This window comes from Pyxicephalus adspersus, chromosome 4 (assembly GCF_032062135.1).
Source record: "Pyxicephalus adspersus chromosome 4, UCB_Pads_2.0, whole genome shotgun sequence".
Classification (NCBI taxonomy): Eukaryota; Metazoa; Chordata; class Amphibia; order Anura; family Pyxicephalidae; genus Pyxicephalus; species Pyxicephalus adspersus.
In genome coordinates, this window is record NC_092861.1 from 142,864,456 (window position 1) to 142,885,666 (window position 21,211).

The 21,211-nt window shown below is 40.7% G+C and overlaps 1 protein-coding gene across 1 annotated transcript in view; it reads left to right on the forward strand.

Annotated features, from left to right (window-relative positions):
- The first annotated feature begins 2,778 nt into the window (after nucleotides 1-2,778).
- The window catches only part of SMYD2 (SET and MYND domain containing 2), a 29,434-nt gene continuing 11,001 nt past the window's right edge, over nucleotides 2,779-21,211 (forward strand). Inside the window, exons 1-7 of the mRNA XM_072409859.1 lie at nucleotides 2,779-3,047; nucleotides 7,207-7,270; nucleotides 9,634-9,744; nucleotides 11,628-11,688; nucleotides 12,974-13,098; nucleotides 16,392-16,459; nucleotides 20,635-20,737. Of these exons, the coding sequence (XP_072265960.1) occupies nucleotides 2,881-3,047; nucleotides 7,207-7,270; nucleotides 9,634-9,744; nucleotides 11,628-11,688; nucleotides 12,974-13,098; nucleotides 16,392-16,459; nucleotides 20,635-20,737 (699 nt within the window). The 5' untranslated portion in view covers nucleotides 2,779-2,880. The remainder of the gene's footprint in view (nucleotides 3,048-7,206; nucleotides 7,271-9,633; nucleotides 9,745-11,627; nucleotides 11,689-12,973; nucleotides 13,099-16,391; nucleotides 16,460-20,634; nucleotides 20,738-21,211) is intronic.

Consider the following 21,211-nt stretch of genomic DNA (forward strand, 5'->3'; position numbering starts at 1 on the left):
ATGGAGAAGGGAGGGGGGAGAACGAGTGAGCAGCACCCTCCTGTGCTCTCCCCCCTTCACTTGCATTGTGGTCATTGGTCTGTCGTGGATCCGCCAGGATGGCCCATGAACGTCATCGGATGCTGCTGTACACGTCAGATTCTCATCTGATACTAGCCCTGAACCGAGAATCAGACGAGAATCATCTGACGTCTGTACGTAGCCTTTATTTCCCTGCTACTGTTATTATTAAGTTAATTATTTTATTAAACAGGATTTATTGAGCACTGACATATTATGCAGCGCTGTACATTATATAGGGGTTGCAAATGACGGACAGATACAGACAGTGACACAGGATGAGGAGAGCACCCTGCCCCGAAGAGCTTACAATCTAGGAGGTGGGGGAAGTATCAAACAATAGGAGGGGAGATATGGATTGGTGGGTGAGTAGTGAGGGTTTAGGAGCCAAAAGAAAGGTAGGTGAGGTTGAAGCATTGGGTTTTAGGGCTCTTTTAAACAAGCAGAAAGTAGGAGCAAGCCGAATAGGGTGAGGAAGACCATTCCAGGGAGTTGGGGCTGCTCTAGAAAAGTCTTGGAGCCATGGGTGTGAAAAGGTTATGAGTGAGGAAGTCATTAGAAGGTCATTGATATAAGTGATATGACCTTGGAAGTAAATGGGCCACATATGCCACTTCCAAACATACCAATCATTTACTCTGTTCAAGTTAATGGAGTTTCTGGTTGTTAGTGAAGATAAAGAACATTGATCAAAGCAACCACACCAATCTGATTTATATAAAAGTAGTGATCAAAAAAGTGCTTGTTGTAATCGGTCTCATAACCCAAGACATAGAATGTAAATTCTGGGCTGTGTCTCCTATTCCCTGTAAAGTTTGGTCTGTGATGGACAACCCCAAAAAGTTCATCTTTATAGAACTGACAACAGGTTCCTACAACAGGTGAAGTCAACAAAATGTCTGACGCCCTATTAGATAGGGATGTACATAGCCCATGTGTGACGTGTGACGCCCTATTAGATAGCGATGTACATAGCCCATGTGTGACGTCCTATTAGATAGCGATGTACATGGGCCATGTGTGACGCCCTATTACATAGCGATGTACATAGCCCATGTGTGACGCCCTATTAGATAGCGATGTACATGGGGCAGGGTATCCGCTCCTGCTATAGAACACCAGGCAATTGATAGTAAAGTCGTATTTTGTGTCGTATCTGTATCCTAGAGATAATAAAACATTTCCACATTCCTAAGTGTTTATATTTAGCCCACTCACATTCTATTGAACTCCAATAATTTCACCTAGTGATCCTGCCAGTAACACACTACTAGGGTGACAACACTCACTGTATTATATCTATAGATGAGCAGTGTTGTCACCGTAAGCCATAACCTGTGTTAGGACCTCAGAATATCCCCATATCTGCAATAGGCAGGCGGATTGTACTGCAGATTGTTTAGGTTGGATGGGACTGATGAGTGCGCAGGACAGCACTGGCAGGATCAACACCTATCCTATTGAAGAGGGGGGAAATTGGAATATTACTGCAGATATAAAGAAACACTCTGGTACATACACCAAACCCCGCCATCCAATGGGGACAGGTCAGCACCCCTGCCATGTTTTATATGGCTGCTGGCTAGTGAGATTTCAGATTTATTTAGTAAAAACCTGACATGGGTTCTAACCCCTCCATCTACAACTTTTATAGAACTTCTGCTAGTGATGTCATTTGCTGACTGTGACTTCCTGTCCCAGTGACAACTGCTTCCACTTTGTCTTCTGTTGGTGTCACAGAATCAGGAAATGAGGGAAGATCTTCAGCTTTTCAATGGAGTTTTGATGGAACGTGAGCCAATGGCAAAGTGGATAGAGGGCCTGCTGCCATGGCGGAAGAGACTGCACCACCCTACACCATGGAAGAAGGGACAGCGCCCCCACCTGACAGAGAAGACAGAGCACCCACCATCATGACATAGGGCAGAGCACCCCACATGGAAGAGGAGAACAGAACAACTACCAATGCACAGGGACAGTGCCCCTCACTGTGACACAACAACAGCACCCCATACCATAGCAAAGTACATAGTGCCCCCACTATGGCGGAGAACAACGCCCCCTTTACAGATAGCACAGCGCCTCCTACCATGGCAGAGGAGAACTGCACTACCATGGTGGAAGAGGGTATAGTGCCCTCTTCTGGGCTGTTCTCCATTTCTTGCATGCAGCAAAGTATAACCCACCAATGTAAGAGCGCAGCCCCATCTGGGTGATCTGAGTCAGATGGGGGTTGGGAGGGATCCTCATTATCTGCCTTTTAAGGACCTGCTGCCAGAGAAATCCCATTCCTACATTTTATCTGCAGCCAGAAGATAAGGAGCCACTTCTGCATTCCTAAATGGTTATATTTATCCTTCTTGGCAGCTCGCTGCACCACCCAGGACGATGGTCCATACAGTGATGATATTGTGCAGGTACATTCACCTGTGTATAGAGGGTGCAATGCAGAAATCGTACCTTAGAGGGCGCTGCACTGCGGGGGCGTGGTCACACTGTGACTTGTAGGAAAGTCGACACTGCAATAGTAAGACCATAGGAAGACCAATTATTATTGTGGTGCCTTTTATTAGCCAATGGTATGGTGACAAATAAAAACACTGAAATGTTAAATTTCCAAGCCAGGTCATTGTGGGCCCTAATAATCCCGAGCCCTGCAGCAGGCTGCCCAGGTATGACATTGCCATGGCTGCACATCAGTCCCGGATATCAGTGCCGGCACTAGGACCGCCCCGCGCCCCGCTCCGCCAGCTGTCTATCCCGGGCAGACATTAATAGCCGCACACAGATCTCTCCGCACACACCGACGCAGCAGGCGATATGGGACCCTCCGAAGGTATCGAAAGATTCGACAGCCCGGGGAAAGGCCGCGGCATGCGGGCCCTGCGACACTTCGCCCTGGGGGAATTGCTATTCACCTGCCCGGCCTACACCTGTGTCCTGACCACCAACGAGCGAGGGAACCACTGCGACCATTGCTTCAACAGGTACCCGGCCTGCCCGCAGTGCGCCGCTATTCGGGCATATACGGCCTGCACGTGGGGGCTGCGCACTTCCTGCGGAATTCTGCTGGAAAGATACATTCTATTATTATTATTACTGTATCAGAGGAATGGCCCTCCTGCACCTCAGTCATAGCTGGGGGAACCTAATTGACTATGTAACAATATGCAAGCAAGGTTCCTGAGCAGCCAGTTGCCTAACTACTACCACACTGGAGAAATTACTTTGATCTTGTGATTCCTCTGAGACCTAACAAAAAGTTGCTTTGGGATTTTAGGGATTTCAGGCAGGTACCTGGAAGGGAAGTATAAACCCCAGCAGTGAAGGGCCGTAATATTAAACTTGGCTATGATTGCTGAAATGACATTGAGAGTTTCAAACATATCTGCAACATCTGTAATAAAACACTTTGCATGTTTAGCCAAGAAAGTGGAAAGTGAGGGAAATCCCAGGCTTTTCTGTTGGAGTATTCATAGCTAGATAGGACATAATTTGCTTAAAATATCTTCACTATAAAGTCTTGGGTCATTTGGAAGATTAGAAGTCAATACCCAACCGCTGTGATATACCCAGGTCACCGTCTCCATTCTCGACTATAAAACCAAGGTAGTATGCACACCAAATGGATGTATTCCAGGGATATTGCATGGAGCCTTTTGTTAATGGCACAGAATCTCCTTCACATGTGTGACGGCTTTAAATAGGGACCACAAAGGATCAGAGCCTTATCAGTTGGTCATAATAAAATTCACAATGTGCTGTTGCACAGCGGGTACATTGCAATTAACTGCACTATAAAAGCATAAAAGACTAACGAGCTGACCACCAAATACTCCAATACCTGAGCTTCAAGTTTCAGTAGTGAGCTCATCTTGAGATTTCCGAGGCCAAGCGTTTGTGGTGAGCCCTGGGAAACGGATCAAGTTGCCTTGCACAGCCCAGCTACTTGCTAAAGCCTCGGCAGACGTATCGGGTTTGCTCTGAGCACTCTACAACGTCGCTGGCATTCTGAGAAGCTCAGACAGATCAGCATGGGCATTTCTCAGCTGTCATTCTGGAGAAGTGTAACTCTGATCCTGAGATAAGTTTGTCTGCTGGGTTATTGCAGTTCTAGCAAGAGGGGTTCTTGTACAAAATGGGGAAAGGCAAATGGTAACCAGACAGCTTTTTTTTTTTCCCCATGTTTCCCCATGTGAAGAGGAAACATCTGATGGGTTGCCAAAATAAGCGACAGGGAGGAAAAAGCTCCTTAGAAGAAAACCCAGTTTACACTCACCTGTCCCCGTTCCATCATGGCACCATCTTCTTTCTCTCTTCCCTTTTTTCTTTTACTCTACTCCTCTTTCTTTCACTCCAGTCCTACCTGGTTTTAAATTTCTAAAGTGGTTCTGCTTTAATTATTAATATCTTTTCCCTAAAAAGTAACACATTGCTTTAAGCCATTCAATTGAGAGCTCAAAACTTGTGGTTCATTTATAGGCTAATGAAGATGTAAAGTAAGATCTACAATGCATTAACTTGATTCCAAAAGTTGTTAAATACTTTTCAATTAAAGCTTTATACATGAGGATATTGCTGCGTGGTGTCGGTCCATGCCTCACTATATATATATATATATATATATATATATATATATATATATATATATATATATATATATATATATATATATATATATATCTTACAACAAAAGCTAACATTTTTTTTTTAGGCTGTAGGTTTTGAGTTTCTCCAAAAATCTTTCCATAGTTTTATATGTGCATGGTTGTTGTTTACCTGCAAAGCCTCCCTTATGTTGATATGTAAAATTCTGAAGACTAGTGCCAGTGCCGCCATATTGAATGGGATGTCAGTACCCCCAGCACACTGGGAACTTTCACTTTAGTGACCGTATAGTATTCTTCCTTGCATCATTGCTAGTTGGTTCATTAAAGGTTACACAGGGAGGAGCGGTGAAGGAACTAGACCGGCACAAAGAGTAGTTTGCTCCCAGAATAGAAGATGACTGTGATGTTCAAAATGATAGAGGCTGTGCTGGGGAATTGATGCTTCTTGGAGTTGTCTTAGTGGTACACAGCCCAATTATTGTGCCATAGTAAAGTTTAGAGAGTAGTGCAGTGATACCAGAATACTATTAGTCTACACCATCTACATCCTAGCAGCAAGGAAGTAGGTTATTTTTCTTCTGCCTGCCCTCGTGTAGGGCACATTTTAGATTTAGAAGAGGGTCCATGTTGTGCTGGAGCACAGATAAATATACATCACAACATAGAACCCCTCTCCTCTTCATACATAAAATGCAAAAGAGCAAAGTCACTTTCTAGTTCCTAAGGCTGAGTTAATGGCAATTAGCATGCACTGAAATGAAGTTCCCCCATTGACAGAGCCAGTTAGTGTAAACTGGCCTAATGGAAAAGTTTGATTCCCAACATGGTGTGAAGGGACCCTAAGAGCCAATAACCCATTCAATACACTAAAGCCCCAAAAATAGGCTGCAGATCCACTCTCCACCTGCAGATTACAAGAAGCTCCACAGGGGATTTGTATTTACTCCTATATACCCAAGAAGTGTTTAAACAATTAACCAACAGATTGGTGACTTGTGGGGGTGTTCCCAAAATAATATTTTTTTTTCCCCCAACTATTTCCCTTCTACTGCAAGCTGTTTCAGCTGTTCGCACCCTCCAAGCAGTTGACTTATTTAGGGCGGACACCTGTTGTCACTTAACCGTAGAATTGCAGCCCATATGTCAGGGCTTCTTTTTATAAACCGCCCCACTGAGTGATTTGTTAGCCCTACAACAATTAACTGCATGGCACATTAGCTCTTTCTAAGCGCTAATCCAATTCATATAAACGTGTCTGTCTATCTTCACAAGGCTAATTATTGTGCACTGGTCTATTTGTGTAGCAATTCTCCACGGAACCATATTTCTTTTATTAGTACGTGGGAACTAAAGGCAATCCAGTGCTGCCAGAAGGGCCATGATAGAATTATGTTAGGGGTGGCATATACTGTAATCCCAAGGTAGACACCAACATCAGACCTAAAGCTCCGGAATAACTTATGCTAACATAAAGTTTACTGCTGATATATTGACAGATTATTAGGGATGAAATCTCTGCACCAAAATGATCTGATCCATTCTGGAAATATTATATTGCCAACTGCACCCCTACAACTTCTGGTTTATAGCAGAGTTACAGCTTATCTCAACCAATAAGGGGCATTAAGGAATCATTTTTATAGATCTGTCCAATTCTTTTAGGCATCCTTTTCTTAATGTTCCTTGTTCTGTACTATAAGCCCTACTCCATAGAAGCCATGGAGGCCAAATTACAAAGGAAACTGAGATCAGATAATCCATAGCTACTTTGTCCTTTTGGCTAAGATCAATTGTAGTATCTCATCTTTGTTAGTCCTGTGAATAGAAACCACAGCAATGGTAACGCTGGTGGCAGTATTCCCTAAAATAAGGGTTGATTCCTCTTGGTTGTAGGCAGGAATCCCTAGTGCCTGCTGATTAGGTATAGGACAACCTTATCTCTCCATGGTATAAAGAAGCTTGTGTACCTAGAACGGCAGTCTAGGGGTTTCTGAGCAATCCGTTGGGGTTGGACTTGGAAGGACTTGGTAAGGACTTGGCCCATCCACGTTCTCCGATCTCTCTTTGGGGGAGAGGTCCAACCTAGTACCTGGGTAAACCTTGCTCTGGTTTAGAGAGATCTGGTTTTGGCCAGGAAGACTTTGTATGTTCTCTGTCCTGTCAGGAGCCTTGCACCCTAGGGGGTTCAGGGTAAAGAGCCCTTGTGATAGGCCCTTTCTTTATATGGTGGATTTTGGTGAGTAAATCTCTAACTAACATTTTTGGAAGTAGCAATTTCTTCAAAGTTGTTCTGCGCTAGTTGTTCTAAAATTCTTCAAAATCAGGATTTTTTTTCATAAACACCACTTATCTTCATCATGGAATCCATCACTAATAAATTGGTGAAAACTGTCTAGAGATCTATAGAGTGGCTATCATTCCAATCCCCACTATATGTTTGTAGTAGTAGAAGTAATTGTTTGATTTGGTGTTTATAACTTTGTAATTCCTGTGCATATTATTAAGGAATCTAACTATATATTTGCTTTCATTTCAGGAAGGAAGGTCTTTCAAAATGTGGCAAATGCAAACTAGCTTTCTACTGCAATGTGGAATGCCAGGTAAGATCTTACGGTTCCTTTATGTAAAACATGGAATTAATGAGCAGTCTATAAGCAGCATATTACATTTTAAAACCTTACTAAATGCTGGAAATAGTACCAATAAAAAGCATATAGTGTAATAAATATGAGACTCTGACCAGGGCAATGCTTGTTGGATCGTTAGAGAGCCGAGTTAACGCTGTCTACTGTCCAACTCTCCTCTGTGCTGGTAGCCCAGGGCATTCTAACGTTTGCAGCAGATTTTACTAAATAAATCAAATGGTTCTCAATTTGTAGCTGCAGTCTGAATGCACTTCAGTAAATTTAAAGCAGGGGTAACTGAACCACTTTTTTAATTACTGTGAACCAAGCTATGAACCAATAAGCTGAAATATACCAAAGCACAAATGAATGCTTTGGTATTATTGCAACTCAATGGTTCATGATCTGCATTTTCTCTACTCTTTGTTACACTCTGCCCTTTGCAGCACTAGGTCCCAGATTCAAATCTCTGCCAGAACACTATCTGCATGGCGTTTGCATGGGTTTCCTCCCACATTCTGAAAAAATGCTGATAGGTTAATTGGCTTCCCCCCAAATTGGCCTTAGACTGTATTAATGACCATGGTAGGGACATTAGATTGTAACCCTCTTTGAGTGACGGCTAGTGACATGTCTATAGACTTTGTACAGCGCTATGTAATATGTTGGTGCTATATAAACACTGGACAATAATAATAATACAACACTACCCCATATGCAATGGAACTGAAAAGAGGGGACAATGTTTAGCATCAAAAGAGCAACCTAGAGTGGCAACTCTGCTGTTCGATGAATAATAAATAAGTTGTCACCTTAAAACATGAAGTGTTTCTCGAATAATCGCCAGGTAAAAAATAGTAATGTAAAGCAGCCCCTACATTAAAGGGTTGGTAATCTGCAATATATTACATTTTTGTTCTTTGAGTTGGGTACATGTAAATGCAAGTTGTGTGTTAGATGTCTAATTGAATAAGGGTATCGGTGGGAAACCTGTGTATCCTATACCTTGGAGCAATTTCCATAAAAAAAATTTTAAAGGAGGTCATTAATCATATGAAATTTAAAATGCCGGTCACTTTTCTTCCACTCTGCATGATCCTGCCCGAGGATAGGTTTTAATTAGCAATGCCTACGGGGAAAGCTAATTTAGCTATAAATTGAATTTTTTTTTTTTTTTCTCACCAACTAAAACTTTTCCCAAAGTTCCAATCTTCCAGATAAAAAAAAAATACAAGGACAAGCAGAATATGCTGAGATAAGTGTTCACTGTTCTGTAAGATGTCAAGTTTATTTTATCTATGACTCAAAAGTCCTTGGAGTGCTCTGTAACTGTTTCCTCTCTGTTTTTCCTCTTGCCATTTCTTGTGCACATCTTCAGAATGCAGGCTCTTCTACTATTTGTGTTTGTGAAAGTTCTTTTTAATAGGCGCTTATAGATGTGATCAGACTCTACTTTGTGCCAAACGAAAACTGACATCAGAGCAAATCCACAGAAATACTCCATAGGTAGAACACTCTAAAGCGGCCTATACTGACCTTTTGAACATGGAGGAACCCATGAAAAAAACTTTCAGGTCTTTAGGAAACCCTTATATAATTTTAATATGCACAGCTCACAGTATATTAAGTTGGTGGTCAGTAGGAAGAATGCCTCTTACATTGCTGGCCATTGGGAATGTTACCCTTACAGATGGCCAAAAAGATAATTGGTGTCAGAGGCACAAAATGCTCATTGCGCAAGGAACACTGGTTGGGAAACGCTGATCTAGATGATTAAAGCCCATCCCTGGGTCCATGGGCACCCTGCCTCCCCCCACCCCCTGTGGTGGCGTTTTCTTTGGTGTACCTTAGTGTTGCTTTCTGCGTTAATGCTCTAAAAAATAATGGGTGCTACTGATGACACCCAATCATTAGGTGGGACACCCTGTGATCATGGCATGTGCTCAGCTTTCCTGCTCGTATTGGGAATTGTTCAACGGGAAAAACTGAGAACATCTTGTGAAAAAGGAACACTGCGGGGAAGAGTTGCAAAGTGAAAATTAGTATATTTTATATTTTTTGCTAATCAATTCTGTGTACAAAATGAAAGCTTTGATTTTGTGCTTTTAAATATAAAATTAATGCAATGCATTGACATCACCGGATAAAAAAATGTGCATTTAGTTTATGAAGCTGAATGGAGAACTTTTATTCTTGGATTTGCATTGATTTTTCCTCTCTTGGGATTCTATGTGTCTTCCCTTATGTAGAAAGGAAACATATTTCATTTGACCTTTTTTTCTGCTGAGAAGACAACTGTATCCTTGTTTTAATGGCTTTACTGTGTTTTTATCATGCAGAAAGGAGACTGGCCCATGCACAAGCTGGAGTGTTCCGCCATGTGTGCCTATGGAGAGAAGTGGAATCCCTCGGAAACTGTAAGACTGACCGCAAGGATACTAGCCAAACAGGTGAGGCCGGAGAGGAAACTGATACGATATGTTTCTTCTTCCTGCCTATTCATACATGAATGGCATATATCTATTACCAGCTATTTTTTTTCTTCCTTAAGTATAATAATGATAAATATAACCTGTATATAATTGATTGCATAGCTACATGTTATCACAAATGGGTGGCATTGCGTGATGGTATATGGGTAGTTCTTAGCAAGCTCTTTCAGGCAGGGTAAGGCATCTTGTGTAATTGTTTGTATCTGTCATTTGCAACCCTTATTTAATGTACAGCACTGCCTAATATGTTGGTGCTACATAAATACAGTTTATTAATACCAGAGTGCACCCAGGGGTTCACATTTTTTATTATCCTTTATAGATTAATTACTATATAAAATATCAAAACCTTGGATAAACAGTTTAGTTTTCAACCTAGAATTTTTCTTAAGCCAGGTGGGAGGAAGGTGTAGGTGGGTAGCAGCCCCTGTATTGTGACACAACTCTTCAGTGACCACTCAAAAATAGCTGGGTGGTGCACCCGGCTAAATGAGACTGGTGAGAACACTGCATTTCCCCTTTACATATTCTTACCAGGCAGCCATATTACAGTTACCATAAGGTCAGGCCTTGTAGTCACAGAGAGTAGATTGTAAGAAATTGTAATCTGCTACCAGCAAACTAAAAGGCCCAATAGGTGCTGGTTGTTGGGATAAGTGCATAGCGACATTCAAGCACCTTATCCATAAGCTTAATAAGTTTTGGGTTCAGTTGGGCTTTTAAGGACAGTAACAATTGCATAGATTGTAACCCAATGTTTCATATATAGTTTCATAAAGGGAATCTAGACAAATACTACATCCCTACCCTGGTTTTTCATAATAAAAGTACAGTATTGGGGCCATTGGAAGCACATTGGGCAGTTCCGCAGGGTCCTATTTTACATGAATGGTAATGAATGCAGTATGTTGGGGTGCTTCCTTTTTGCTCAGAGCCCCATTATTTTTTAAACCTTCCCTGTACAATAGTGAGATCCCTTTTATATTCTTGCACCTTCCAACGTCCTAGCACAACCATATTGCAAAATGTAATTTCCTATCTCCATTCATGAGCAGCACCGATATGCGGCATTCTGTCAAGGTTACATAAAAGACAACACTTTGCTGTAGATATATCGCTTATTACTGTCAACATTTGAATATGATTTCTAAAGCGCTGTTGGACAGTCGAAGCCTTAAGATTTTTTTTTTTTCTGTAAATCTTTCAACACAAAGACACGGCCGTGGCAAGACTTTAGTTGGTCTGCCTGGAGCGATCTCTGAGATAATAAAGGAGAAAAAGCCTAACGGAGCACAAACAAATGCTGTTCTTTTAAACATGGAAAAACTGACTGGCAAGAATGTATAATGGCTAGCTTGTAGGAACAGATAAACACCCTATACTCTATGAAAGCTTAGTATGCAAAATACAGTCCTCTTAACCTCAGCTGCTGGGCCACCTGCAAACCCATATTTAATGGCCAAGATTACAAAGTGGTGGCCCCAGGCCAACAGCTGAGCTATGCGTTTTATACTGTGTCAACAGCAAACGGATCCACTTACCTCAAAGTCCAACTTGCATGTCTGCCTTATTTGGATGCATAAAAAACAAAAGGAAAATTACATATTTAAATGAACCCTGCTATTTTTCTGATCTGCTGCTACATGCAGATGGAGGATGTTCAAGATACAGCCTTATGGCAATGTGGGTTTAAAAGGAAAGGGGGGTGAGCAGCAACTTAAACGGACAACTGCTAAGCTAGATGGTAATTAGAGCTGGTGATCTCTGCCTTTCTCTCTGTTCTGTGTTTATTCAGCCAATTGATGTGTTTTTTTTTTTAATTCCCATTTTTTTTTTTCTAGAAAACTTGCAAAGAAAGAACACCGTCAGAGAGGTTCTTGACGGTGAAGGAGTTTGAATCTCGTAAGTTGTGTTTCTGTGTCTATCTGGTTGTGTGTGTGTATATATATATGTGTGTGATATAGAGATTATATATATATATAATTATTTCATAAAGAATGTATGTGTTTTCATTTTTTAAAGAATGTATGTATGTGTTTTCTAATATAAATAATTACATGATAATTAGCATGATCTTAATGACTTCTACCATAATGTCCAAGCACATTCTAAAGTTCAGTATTTGTATGCCAGGTGATCTGCTGCTATCTTTCCCCGTCCTCTTCCAGAATCGCCATTCATACCTATTGGTCTGCAAGGGTTGCCGTAACTCCTACACATGTGAACGGGATTTTATTTGTCCTGACAATAATTCATGCTCTGTTTTTATACTGAGCTGCTCATGTGCAGTTGGCAGTGTATGACTTAGAAAATATCGCTTACAAGTAGAGAAAAAGGTCTCTACCTTTTAAAGAGATTACTGTTTTAATATTATACTCATTAATTGGAAAAACTTTCATAGAGCTATCTGAGAGCTCCACCTTCTTGCTACAAGTGGTAGATATTAACCGGTCATATTCTATAATTCCTCATAAATTAATCAAAATCTATAGCTTTGTTAAAAGAAAAAAACATGTCAAATTATTGCTGTACTATTGCTTTACCTTGTAAAAAAAAAAGTCACCCTAATAGAATACTGAAGTGAGGGATATTGCAGCTGATCGTGTCTCCAGCCTAAAAAAATGACTTCTTTCATTCCATTCCTCACAGTCCATTATCTGGCTATAGTGTTGTCTAAAATCCTTGTTTTCCCATGGAAAAGGAAAGGAGGTATGATCTGAGAGCCGATGGTAAGAAGGCGCCCTCTGGATAGAAATAATTAACATGGCAATGTAATTATTGTGTCTTAGAATAGATGGACATTCTGTCTACGGACTAAGGGGAGAGGAAAGTGCTCCATAATGTCATCTAAGATGCAGCACAATTGTAAGTGACGGAATTAAACTGCACAACTTCCCTGCTCCTTAGCCCTTCTTATCTCTAGCATCAAGCTCCTACCCACCCCTAGCATTTTTAGGGGCAAGCACTTGCCCCCTGGAATGAATCAGACAGCTCTTTTCATTCCAGGAGTGAATGCTTGCCCTGGGAGCAAAGTAAAGGTGGGTGCTTGCTATTAGAAAAGTTATTTTTCATTCCACTAGCCACTGTGTACATTTAGATTTTGTAATATATACGTTTTAATCTGTCGCTTCACTAGACCTGTTTTTAAAGTGTTCATTTCAGAAAACTTCTTCCTTTCTATCCTCAGACTTTAGCAAGCTGGACAACGAGAAGAAAGAGCTCATTCAGAATGATATTGCAGCCTTACACCATTTTTACTCCAAGAATTTGCACTATTCTGACAATGCATCGCTAGAATTCCTCTTTGCACAGGTGAAAATCCCACATTTCATGGCCCATCTTCACAACCATTTATTTATCTTGTGAACGTATAGTTACATTGTGGAGTACAGACAATAAGAGCCTCCTCCAAATAATCAGCTGCTTGCCTTCCTTTTTCAAAATGTGAATTGGAAGAGGAGGAAAAAAAAAATCCATATGATCGGGGGCAGTTGGTAAGCAAACACCTAGTGTTGTATATCCTTAGGGCTATTTCAAACCCACGGGGTGGTGCAGCATTCTGCTGCAGGTTCAACTGCAGTCCCACTTTCTCCAATTCAAGTAAATCATGGATGTGAGGATCCCTTTTTTTCTCCTTTTTTGACCTGTACTTCAGCCAGCAAATATGTTGCTTCTTCTGGCCACACAGTAGCAATTTTCTATATGCCCTTGATCTGTCGTCAGTGCAGATTGACACTACAGGTCTGAAAGGCTAAAAAGATCAACTTGATGGTCACTTATATGTTTAGAGTTTAGGGAAATGCAGTATATATGAAATGGGGACATGACAGACAATTTGGTTAAACATCATAGGCACAAACCGGTGTATGGGCCTCCATTGTTTTGACCAGATTTCTGTCCATGCCTAGTCCTGCCCACTGTTTTTTTGGATTGAAGCACTACCCCCTCCCATTGTGATCTGCAGTATTTGGTTGGGAGAGCGAGTGAGATACAAGGAGGACTTGGCTAAGGCTATGTACTCACATGCAATTATTGTCGTTGGAAAGGATCTTTCTCGATCCTTTCCAATGATTAATGACTGCACGATGCATAAACGAGCGCTGTACATACAGCACCGTTCTGCTCTATTGAGAGGGAAAGTGGAGAACGATGGAGCGGAACCCCACTGTGCTCTCTCCCCTTCACTTCTATTAAGATCGTTCTTCGTCCATCGTCTGTGGATCCTCCAGGTCGGTCGTTGGGACGATGAACAACGAGCGCTGTACACACATAAGATTATCATCCGATATCTACCCTGAGCTGATTTTTGGACGAGAACAATTGCACTTGTGTACCTAGCCTTAGTCCAAAGACTTGATAAGACTTTTCTACAGGAGCCCGTAGTTGCATATTAAACCTGTTAACTTATTATTATTAATTATACCATTTTTTTTTTTTTAATTGGATTACTGGATTTCCTTTTTTTTTTTTTCCTTAATACATCCAGTGTAATTGTTTATGGCAGGTGACCCCTTTCTCACCCTCTCCAGCAAACGTTCTCCTATCTCCCACTTCCCATAGCTGTCAGTTAACTCTGGCTAATGTGAGGACAGAAATCAATAGGGAATACTTCAATTAGTTAGGCAGCTGTTATTGTTTAGAAATGGAGAGAGCCGTTGTGTTTCAGAAACGCCAATTCTGAAAACATACGTGAACTGATTGAAGGGAACTGGATCAGAACTTTTTAAAGTGGACCTGTGATTGCGGCTTGCATTGCTGAAATTGTGCTCCACTAGCTTTAAAACAAGGGCTGTTTTTTTTTTATTTCAGAATAAATGCAGTGTTGCAGTTAAGTATCTCCTTAGGCTACATAAACGTGTCAGATGATTCTCGTCTGATAATAGCCTCAGGGGTGGTACCGGACGGGAAACTGGCATGTGTACAGCGCTCATCCGACGTCGTTCATGGAGCCGTCCTTGCGGATCCATGAATGACCGTAACACAAGTGAAGGGGAGAGCGTGCAGCGGGGTGCCACTCCATCATTCTTCCCCCTCCTCTCTCCATAGAGCAGAATGGCGCTGTATGAACAGCACTGGATCAAGAAAGATCTATTCCAACGACCAATATTGAATTTGTACGCAGCCTTACCTAGCTGCACCTTCTGGCCAAGATTTGGGTTGTGGCCCTGAGGTTTTAAAAAAAATCTATCCAAGATGAAGCATCATTACCAAGCTGCATTTGCTGTTCCACACACATCTTGTCCACCTCCTTACACGCCCTTAGTAAAAAAAAAATTTGCTTCAGATAAGAAGTACTTTTTGTAACGCTGATAGCCATGAGTTCTATCTGGCTGCTATCATTGGAAACTTATCCCTGTGTCAGGGCATCAAACTCACCATTACAGAAACCGGTTGAGGAATCCTGTATTAGACTATGTGCACATTTTAGATTTTTGCCATTGGAAAGGATCTTTCACAATCCTTTCCAACGACAAAAGACTGAATGATGCATGAATGAGTGCTGTACATACAGTGCCAATTTGCTATATGGAGAGGGGAGGGGGGAGAACGAGCGAGCGGCACCCCGCTGTGCTTTTTCCCCTTCACTTGTATTATGATCGTTCATAGATGCGTCAGGATGGATCCCTGAACAATGTCAGACGAGCACTGTACACACACTAGATTCTCGTCCAATACTAGCCCTGAAGCGATAATCAGACAAGAATTACCTGAGGTGTGTAAGTAGCCTTAGACAATCCTCCTTTTCAGATTTAGTTTGTGTTCCCACTTGATGATTGTTGTTACAAATTGCATAAATTACAACAAAGTTACAATGTTCCAGTCCAATTAAACCTGGAAACAGACTGAGGAAATGCTTCATTCTGCCTCCTAAATATTAATGATCTAAGTCAAGGCAAAGACATTTGCTGGAGCTCAATGATTTATTTAAAAAAAAATGTATGCGCAAATGATAATGTCGCTATATTATGTCAGAAAAATATTTTTGCTGACTTCTAAAGTTACTGAAAAATCGTTTTTTTAATATCTAGTATAAAGAATAACTACATTTATGGGCTAACGTTGGGGAAATTTAAGTACCGTTACCCTTGGCAGCTAATCGGCATTCCCTTTCAATTTAACAGGTTAAAGGTATTGGCTGTAGGTAACTGCTCCACTTTCAATATGTTCTAGAGTTTTACTGAACCAGATTCTGCTCCCTCTTTCTCTGTTTACAACCATTGCCATAGCATTGCACACAAGGCACTTCTTTCCCTATCCCTGTAATCGGGAAATTCCTTACTTTTCCCCACTTTTTAATATAATTTTTTTAACCCATTTACACAGGTGTTTTCTCCAGCTACACAATAAAAATGATAACTTGTACATACCCTAAAAAGTTTGTTAATTTTATTGACTGTTTCTATTTTTTGGATAAGATACTAATATAAGCTACATAGAGGAAACCACCAAACCTTTTCATCTCCCTTTTACTGTCTGAAATGTTGTACAGTACAACTGATTTTTAAAGAAAATGATACACTGAAAATAAGTAATATGCAATATTTAAAATTGCATAAGGATTATGGAATGCAGTGATCCATATTAATCTCTTTGTGTTTCTCTAGGTTAATTGTAATGGCTTTACCATTGAAGACGAGGAGCTGTCTCACTTAGGATCTGCAATTTTCCCTGAGTACGTTTTATTGGATATTTTATTTTTCACCTACAAATGGAACTAATACTTTTTATATTTTGTGTATGTGTTTATTACTTTGTTTAGTCCATTTGGACATTGGGATGATGGTCAGCCTTTGGGGCAAAAATTCAGCAGTAAAATGTTACCCCTTTACTGTATTTCTCCATCAATTAAAATTCCTCTCTGGTTTCAGATTTGGCAATAATGAGAGTCAAGTAGAGCTGACTTGGTGGCATTTCACAAAAAAATGGGGAGCTATCTCCCAGTCAGATGGGAGGAGTCTCCTAGTTGGGAGCAAAAAGATGGGGAATGGCTTGGACAGAAGAAAAAAGCAAATTTTATGTCATGTGATATTCTTCATAACATTTTTGCCACTGATGAGATTTTGCATTTGTCATGGCATGAACAAATCCTAAATGTTTGATATAACTGGGTTTCTAACAACTATTTGTATTCTGCCCTCCATAATTGCACTGCAGTTTGGAAAAATTTAAAGTGAATGTGTAGCCAAATGTAAACTCAATTATGGAAATCTAATATAAGCTTTATATTATTTAGTAATCCATCCCCCCTTTTTCATGTTCTGTGCAATACACTGGCCAGGATCCAGTAGTGGCTCAAAAAGGCCAATGCCAACCTGGCAAGGAAGATAAGGCTGAGCAGACTATTTGATAAGCCAGTCCCACCTGAACATAAGCCCCTTCAAGCTACTCTTTCAGGAATATGGCGTTAGTCACTTGGGTCTCTGCCAAATCTGCAAAATACTCCCCCCTTGCTATGCAGACCCCTGTGATCAATACCTTCGTATTGGTCATATTTCTCTGATGACTTAAGTTGATTAAGCTGACAGTCAAGTCTAGGCCTTTGAAATCATATAAGTGTTCTATTCCCTCAAACTAAGGATTGGGTTGCAGGTGAGACAGGAAATGGTAGGAGCCTTGGCCATACTACTGCTGGAATGGTAAGGGTGCAGACATGCACAATGTGGTATTGGTGTCTGTTGGTTTGCCATGGATATAGCATGCATCTCTTTGGGGTGCAATGCCAGCAGACTTATCCTAACTATACATACATTTTTATTCTTTGCCAATGAGCAGTCAATTTGGTTGATACTTGGCCCCAGCTAAAAAATCCCCACCCAATACTTATAATGGAAGTAAACCCAAAACAATCCCAAAGATCAGTCTATCTTTTGGAAGGTTTCTTCCATCGGATCCCACGTCCTGGTATCTGTCTTAGCGGAGGGAGCGCCAGGCACAGACATCTTCGCCTCCCTTCTGTGTTCTTCCTACCCCAGCCGATCTCGCACTGCGCGAGTGCGAGATCAGGTGACGTACATTGCAGATCTCACTGCGCATGCGTGAGATCGGCATCTTTTTCTTTTTTGATAAAAGGGTTTGGGCATGTGCAAAAGGAGCAGCTTAGAGCCTCCCAGGATTCATGACGTAGATATCCCGGGAGGCTCTGCGCTCCCATTCATTCTTGATCGCCTAGAGCAATCGAGAAAAAAGGGGGCAGTGCACTTAAAGGGTTGCACTTGCACTAAATAAAAAGGTTGTCTACCCTTTTATGTAAAGTAAAACTTCAGAGTTTAGGTACCCTTTAAATCCAATAATTATTTGCTGGGATTCACCTTTAGTAGGCTGGAGCTACACAGAAGATTTGTCTATACTATTGCCAATTGCACAATGTAGTTTTTCTTTGAAGTTACATGATTGCTTAAAATATCCACTGAGCACAGTTAGAAAGATGGTGTGGAGATTGATCCAAAATGAATGTAGACTGTAGATCATACCCCCCAGCACTCTTCTAGTCCCAACCTAATCGGGCTAATATCTGATTGGTTGATGTTGTGCGACCCATGACGGCTCTGTAGGGCCCCAGTTTTCGCACAGTGCGGTATCTTATTACAGATGAAAGCGCTGGCATGTGTGTGGACATATGGCCTTGTACAAGGTTAAAGGCAAGGAGTTCTGGGGGAAATAACTGGAGATGGAAGGATTAAGACTAATCTAGAGACCAGAATGATAATTCTTTTATGTTCAGCTCACATAGCTTTTATTTCTAGCTATTAATTCTCCCCCTACCCCCTTCATATATCGGAGAAGCGACTTTCAGTATTGTATGCAGTACATTATACCTCCTTGTTGACCTCTAGCGCTAATCTGTTTAATGCAGCATTTAAACAATGGATTAGAGGGGCTTGTGTGATCCGCAAATTAAAGCATGACTGTCTTCCTTGTATCATCATGGCTCACTTAATAATATGTAATAAGGGATCACTGACTAAGATATGGAAATCAATGTAGGCTGGGATCTGCAGCACTCGCCCATCTGCGCTGATGGGAAAACGTGAATCATTTGCAGGGTCATTACAAGTCAGTTATAAACTAAAGTTTAAATAAAAATCTAATACGTTGCAGCTTATTAGTCCTTGATGTGGCGGCTGCATTGGTTTCCTTTCCCCAGACTAAAGTTTGATGCCGAAAAGAAAGCAAGAAGAACCCTTTGATCCTGTAAGAAATGCTCTGAGACTGCTGTCTCCAATATTGGGTCCTTTTAACACCGAAATATAAAGCAATGGTATTTACGTAGGAGCAAGCACACCAGCAAAGAATATATTATTAAAAAAGTTTTGTATATAAAGCATTTATAGTGGTAAAAATTAAATTAGATGGACTGTCCCATAACAAAGGGACAACCATAAGGTTACAGTTAGAAAAACTAAATACTCAAATATAAACTTTTTCTCTGGTAGAAAAAAAATTAATCGATCCAGCTATAAACCTAGCAGCAAAAAATGCATTTTGTTCCCAAACATTTCAAACTGTAATCGACAAAAATCCAGGAAAATTATTGTTATCAAATTCAACCATGATGTGATATTTTAAAAGGGGAAAGTTAAAATTACAAAGGCTCAGTCTCTTATCTTCTTCCTTAGATATATCCTATATTATAGTATTTGGTACTTTTGAGTTGGTTATGATATGCCATTTGCCCTTAAAAATCAAATTACCCCAATAGTGGCCTGTCCTTGGTTCATCAAAAAGTTTAATCTTCCTGAAAATGATCTTCTGATATCTTGACTGGCAGGCTGTAATGATGTAACTCACGCTCGGGATTGCCAGGCATCCGCAGCTCCGCTAAATTTGGATCAGGCAGGTACGAACAGTTATTGCACAAGGGACATCACCTGTCCCGATCTGCAATAAAATTTTTCAAAAGTTCCACTTTAGTTTTTTGTGTATATTTGTTGGCTGCCAGTAGAGGGTGCTGTATCCTCATGTAAATTGTATGACAAACTAATGTTCCACATAGCAAGAGTTTGCTATATACTTTACACAAGGACACGGTGCCATCTATTGATATGACCCAAGTATAATCCAAGATTCATTTTTAATGGTATTAACAGGCAAATAGAAATTCTCAAGTAAATACAATATCCTCTATATCAAATAATACATATATAGAGGAGTAGGATTACTCTAACACAGGAGTGTATATATCTTTGCTGAGGAAATCGGGTCCTTGAAACCTAAGGTTTTGGGGTCTAACTACTTTATAAAGGAGAAACCTGAAGGCGCTGAAAAGACAATAGGGCCTACACATCTACTATGGCTAAAAGAAATGCTTTTTAAAAAAAAGTTGTCATTGACAAGGTAATACAATTAGCTGGGACACACAAAGCTGGGCAGCAACACACAAAACTATCAGACAGGGAGTCCGTAATTTTAATTTTCCAAGATGCTAGAAACAGGCTCGGCCCACCAGCCTTACCTAAAATCTTTTGGGTTGTGTGATCCATTAACATTAAGATTGAAGGTAAGTCACTACCTGAGAGGGAGACAGGTAATGTCCCTATCCTATTCAATTTGAAGCGGAAGACTTTTAACCTATCAGTATGTTTTTGGGATGTGAAAGAAAACGCAGGAATCACAAACTCCATGTAGATAGTATCCTGGCTGAGATCCGATCATTGGACTGCTGCAAGACAAGACTACTGGCCACCGAGTCGCCGTTCCATAAAAAACACTATTTGTCCTTTGGTCATAATTTTTCAGCAGGGTAGTAGAAAGGCATTGATAAGTTATAATATGACTTTGGTGGTTTGATAATAACATTGTAACAGGAGTATTCTGTACTAATGCTCGGTGTTCTTCTGTCTATTTCAGCGTTGCACTAATGAACCACAGCTGCTGTCCCAACGTAATTGTCACTTACAGGGGCACCGTCGCTGAGGTCCGAGCTGTACAAGAGATTAACCCCGGAGATGAGGTAAGAATAATTCAAATGGCTGCGTAAATCCCAAGCCATGTCAGACTCCCACACTTCCCTTCTAATAGATTTCCTTCAAGTCAGGGATTGTCACCAGCAGTACTTGTGGGCTGGATTTTGGTACAAATCCTTATATCATTCACTGCTACCTATTGGAGAAATACTAAAATGGGGCAAATTCTGGTCCTAAATTCTAGGAATTGAAGTAGCACTATGGCAAATATTCCATTAGCAGCATGACAATATAAAGTGGATTCTTTCTAATCTTTATTTCTGCTATGCAGAAAAAAAAGAAACTTTTTTATCTTCTAATGAATTTACATCATTTCTCCATCTGTCTCTCACAACTATATCGCACAAGGAGGAAGAATTTTTGCTGCTATTAAGTAATATAAGAAATGTGCTGCTATTAAGTAACTTCTGCAGGTTTTGTCTTTCTACCCCAAACCCTTACCCACCAGGCTGTGATTGGGC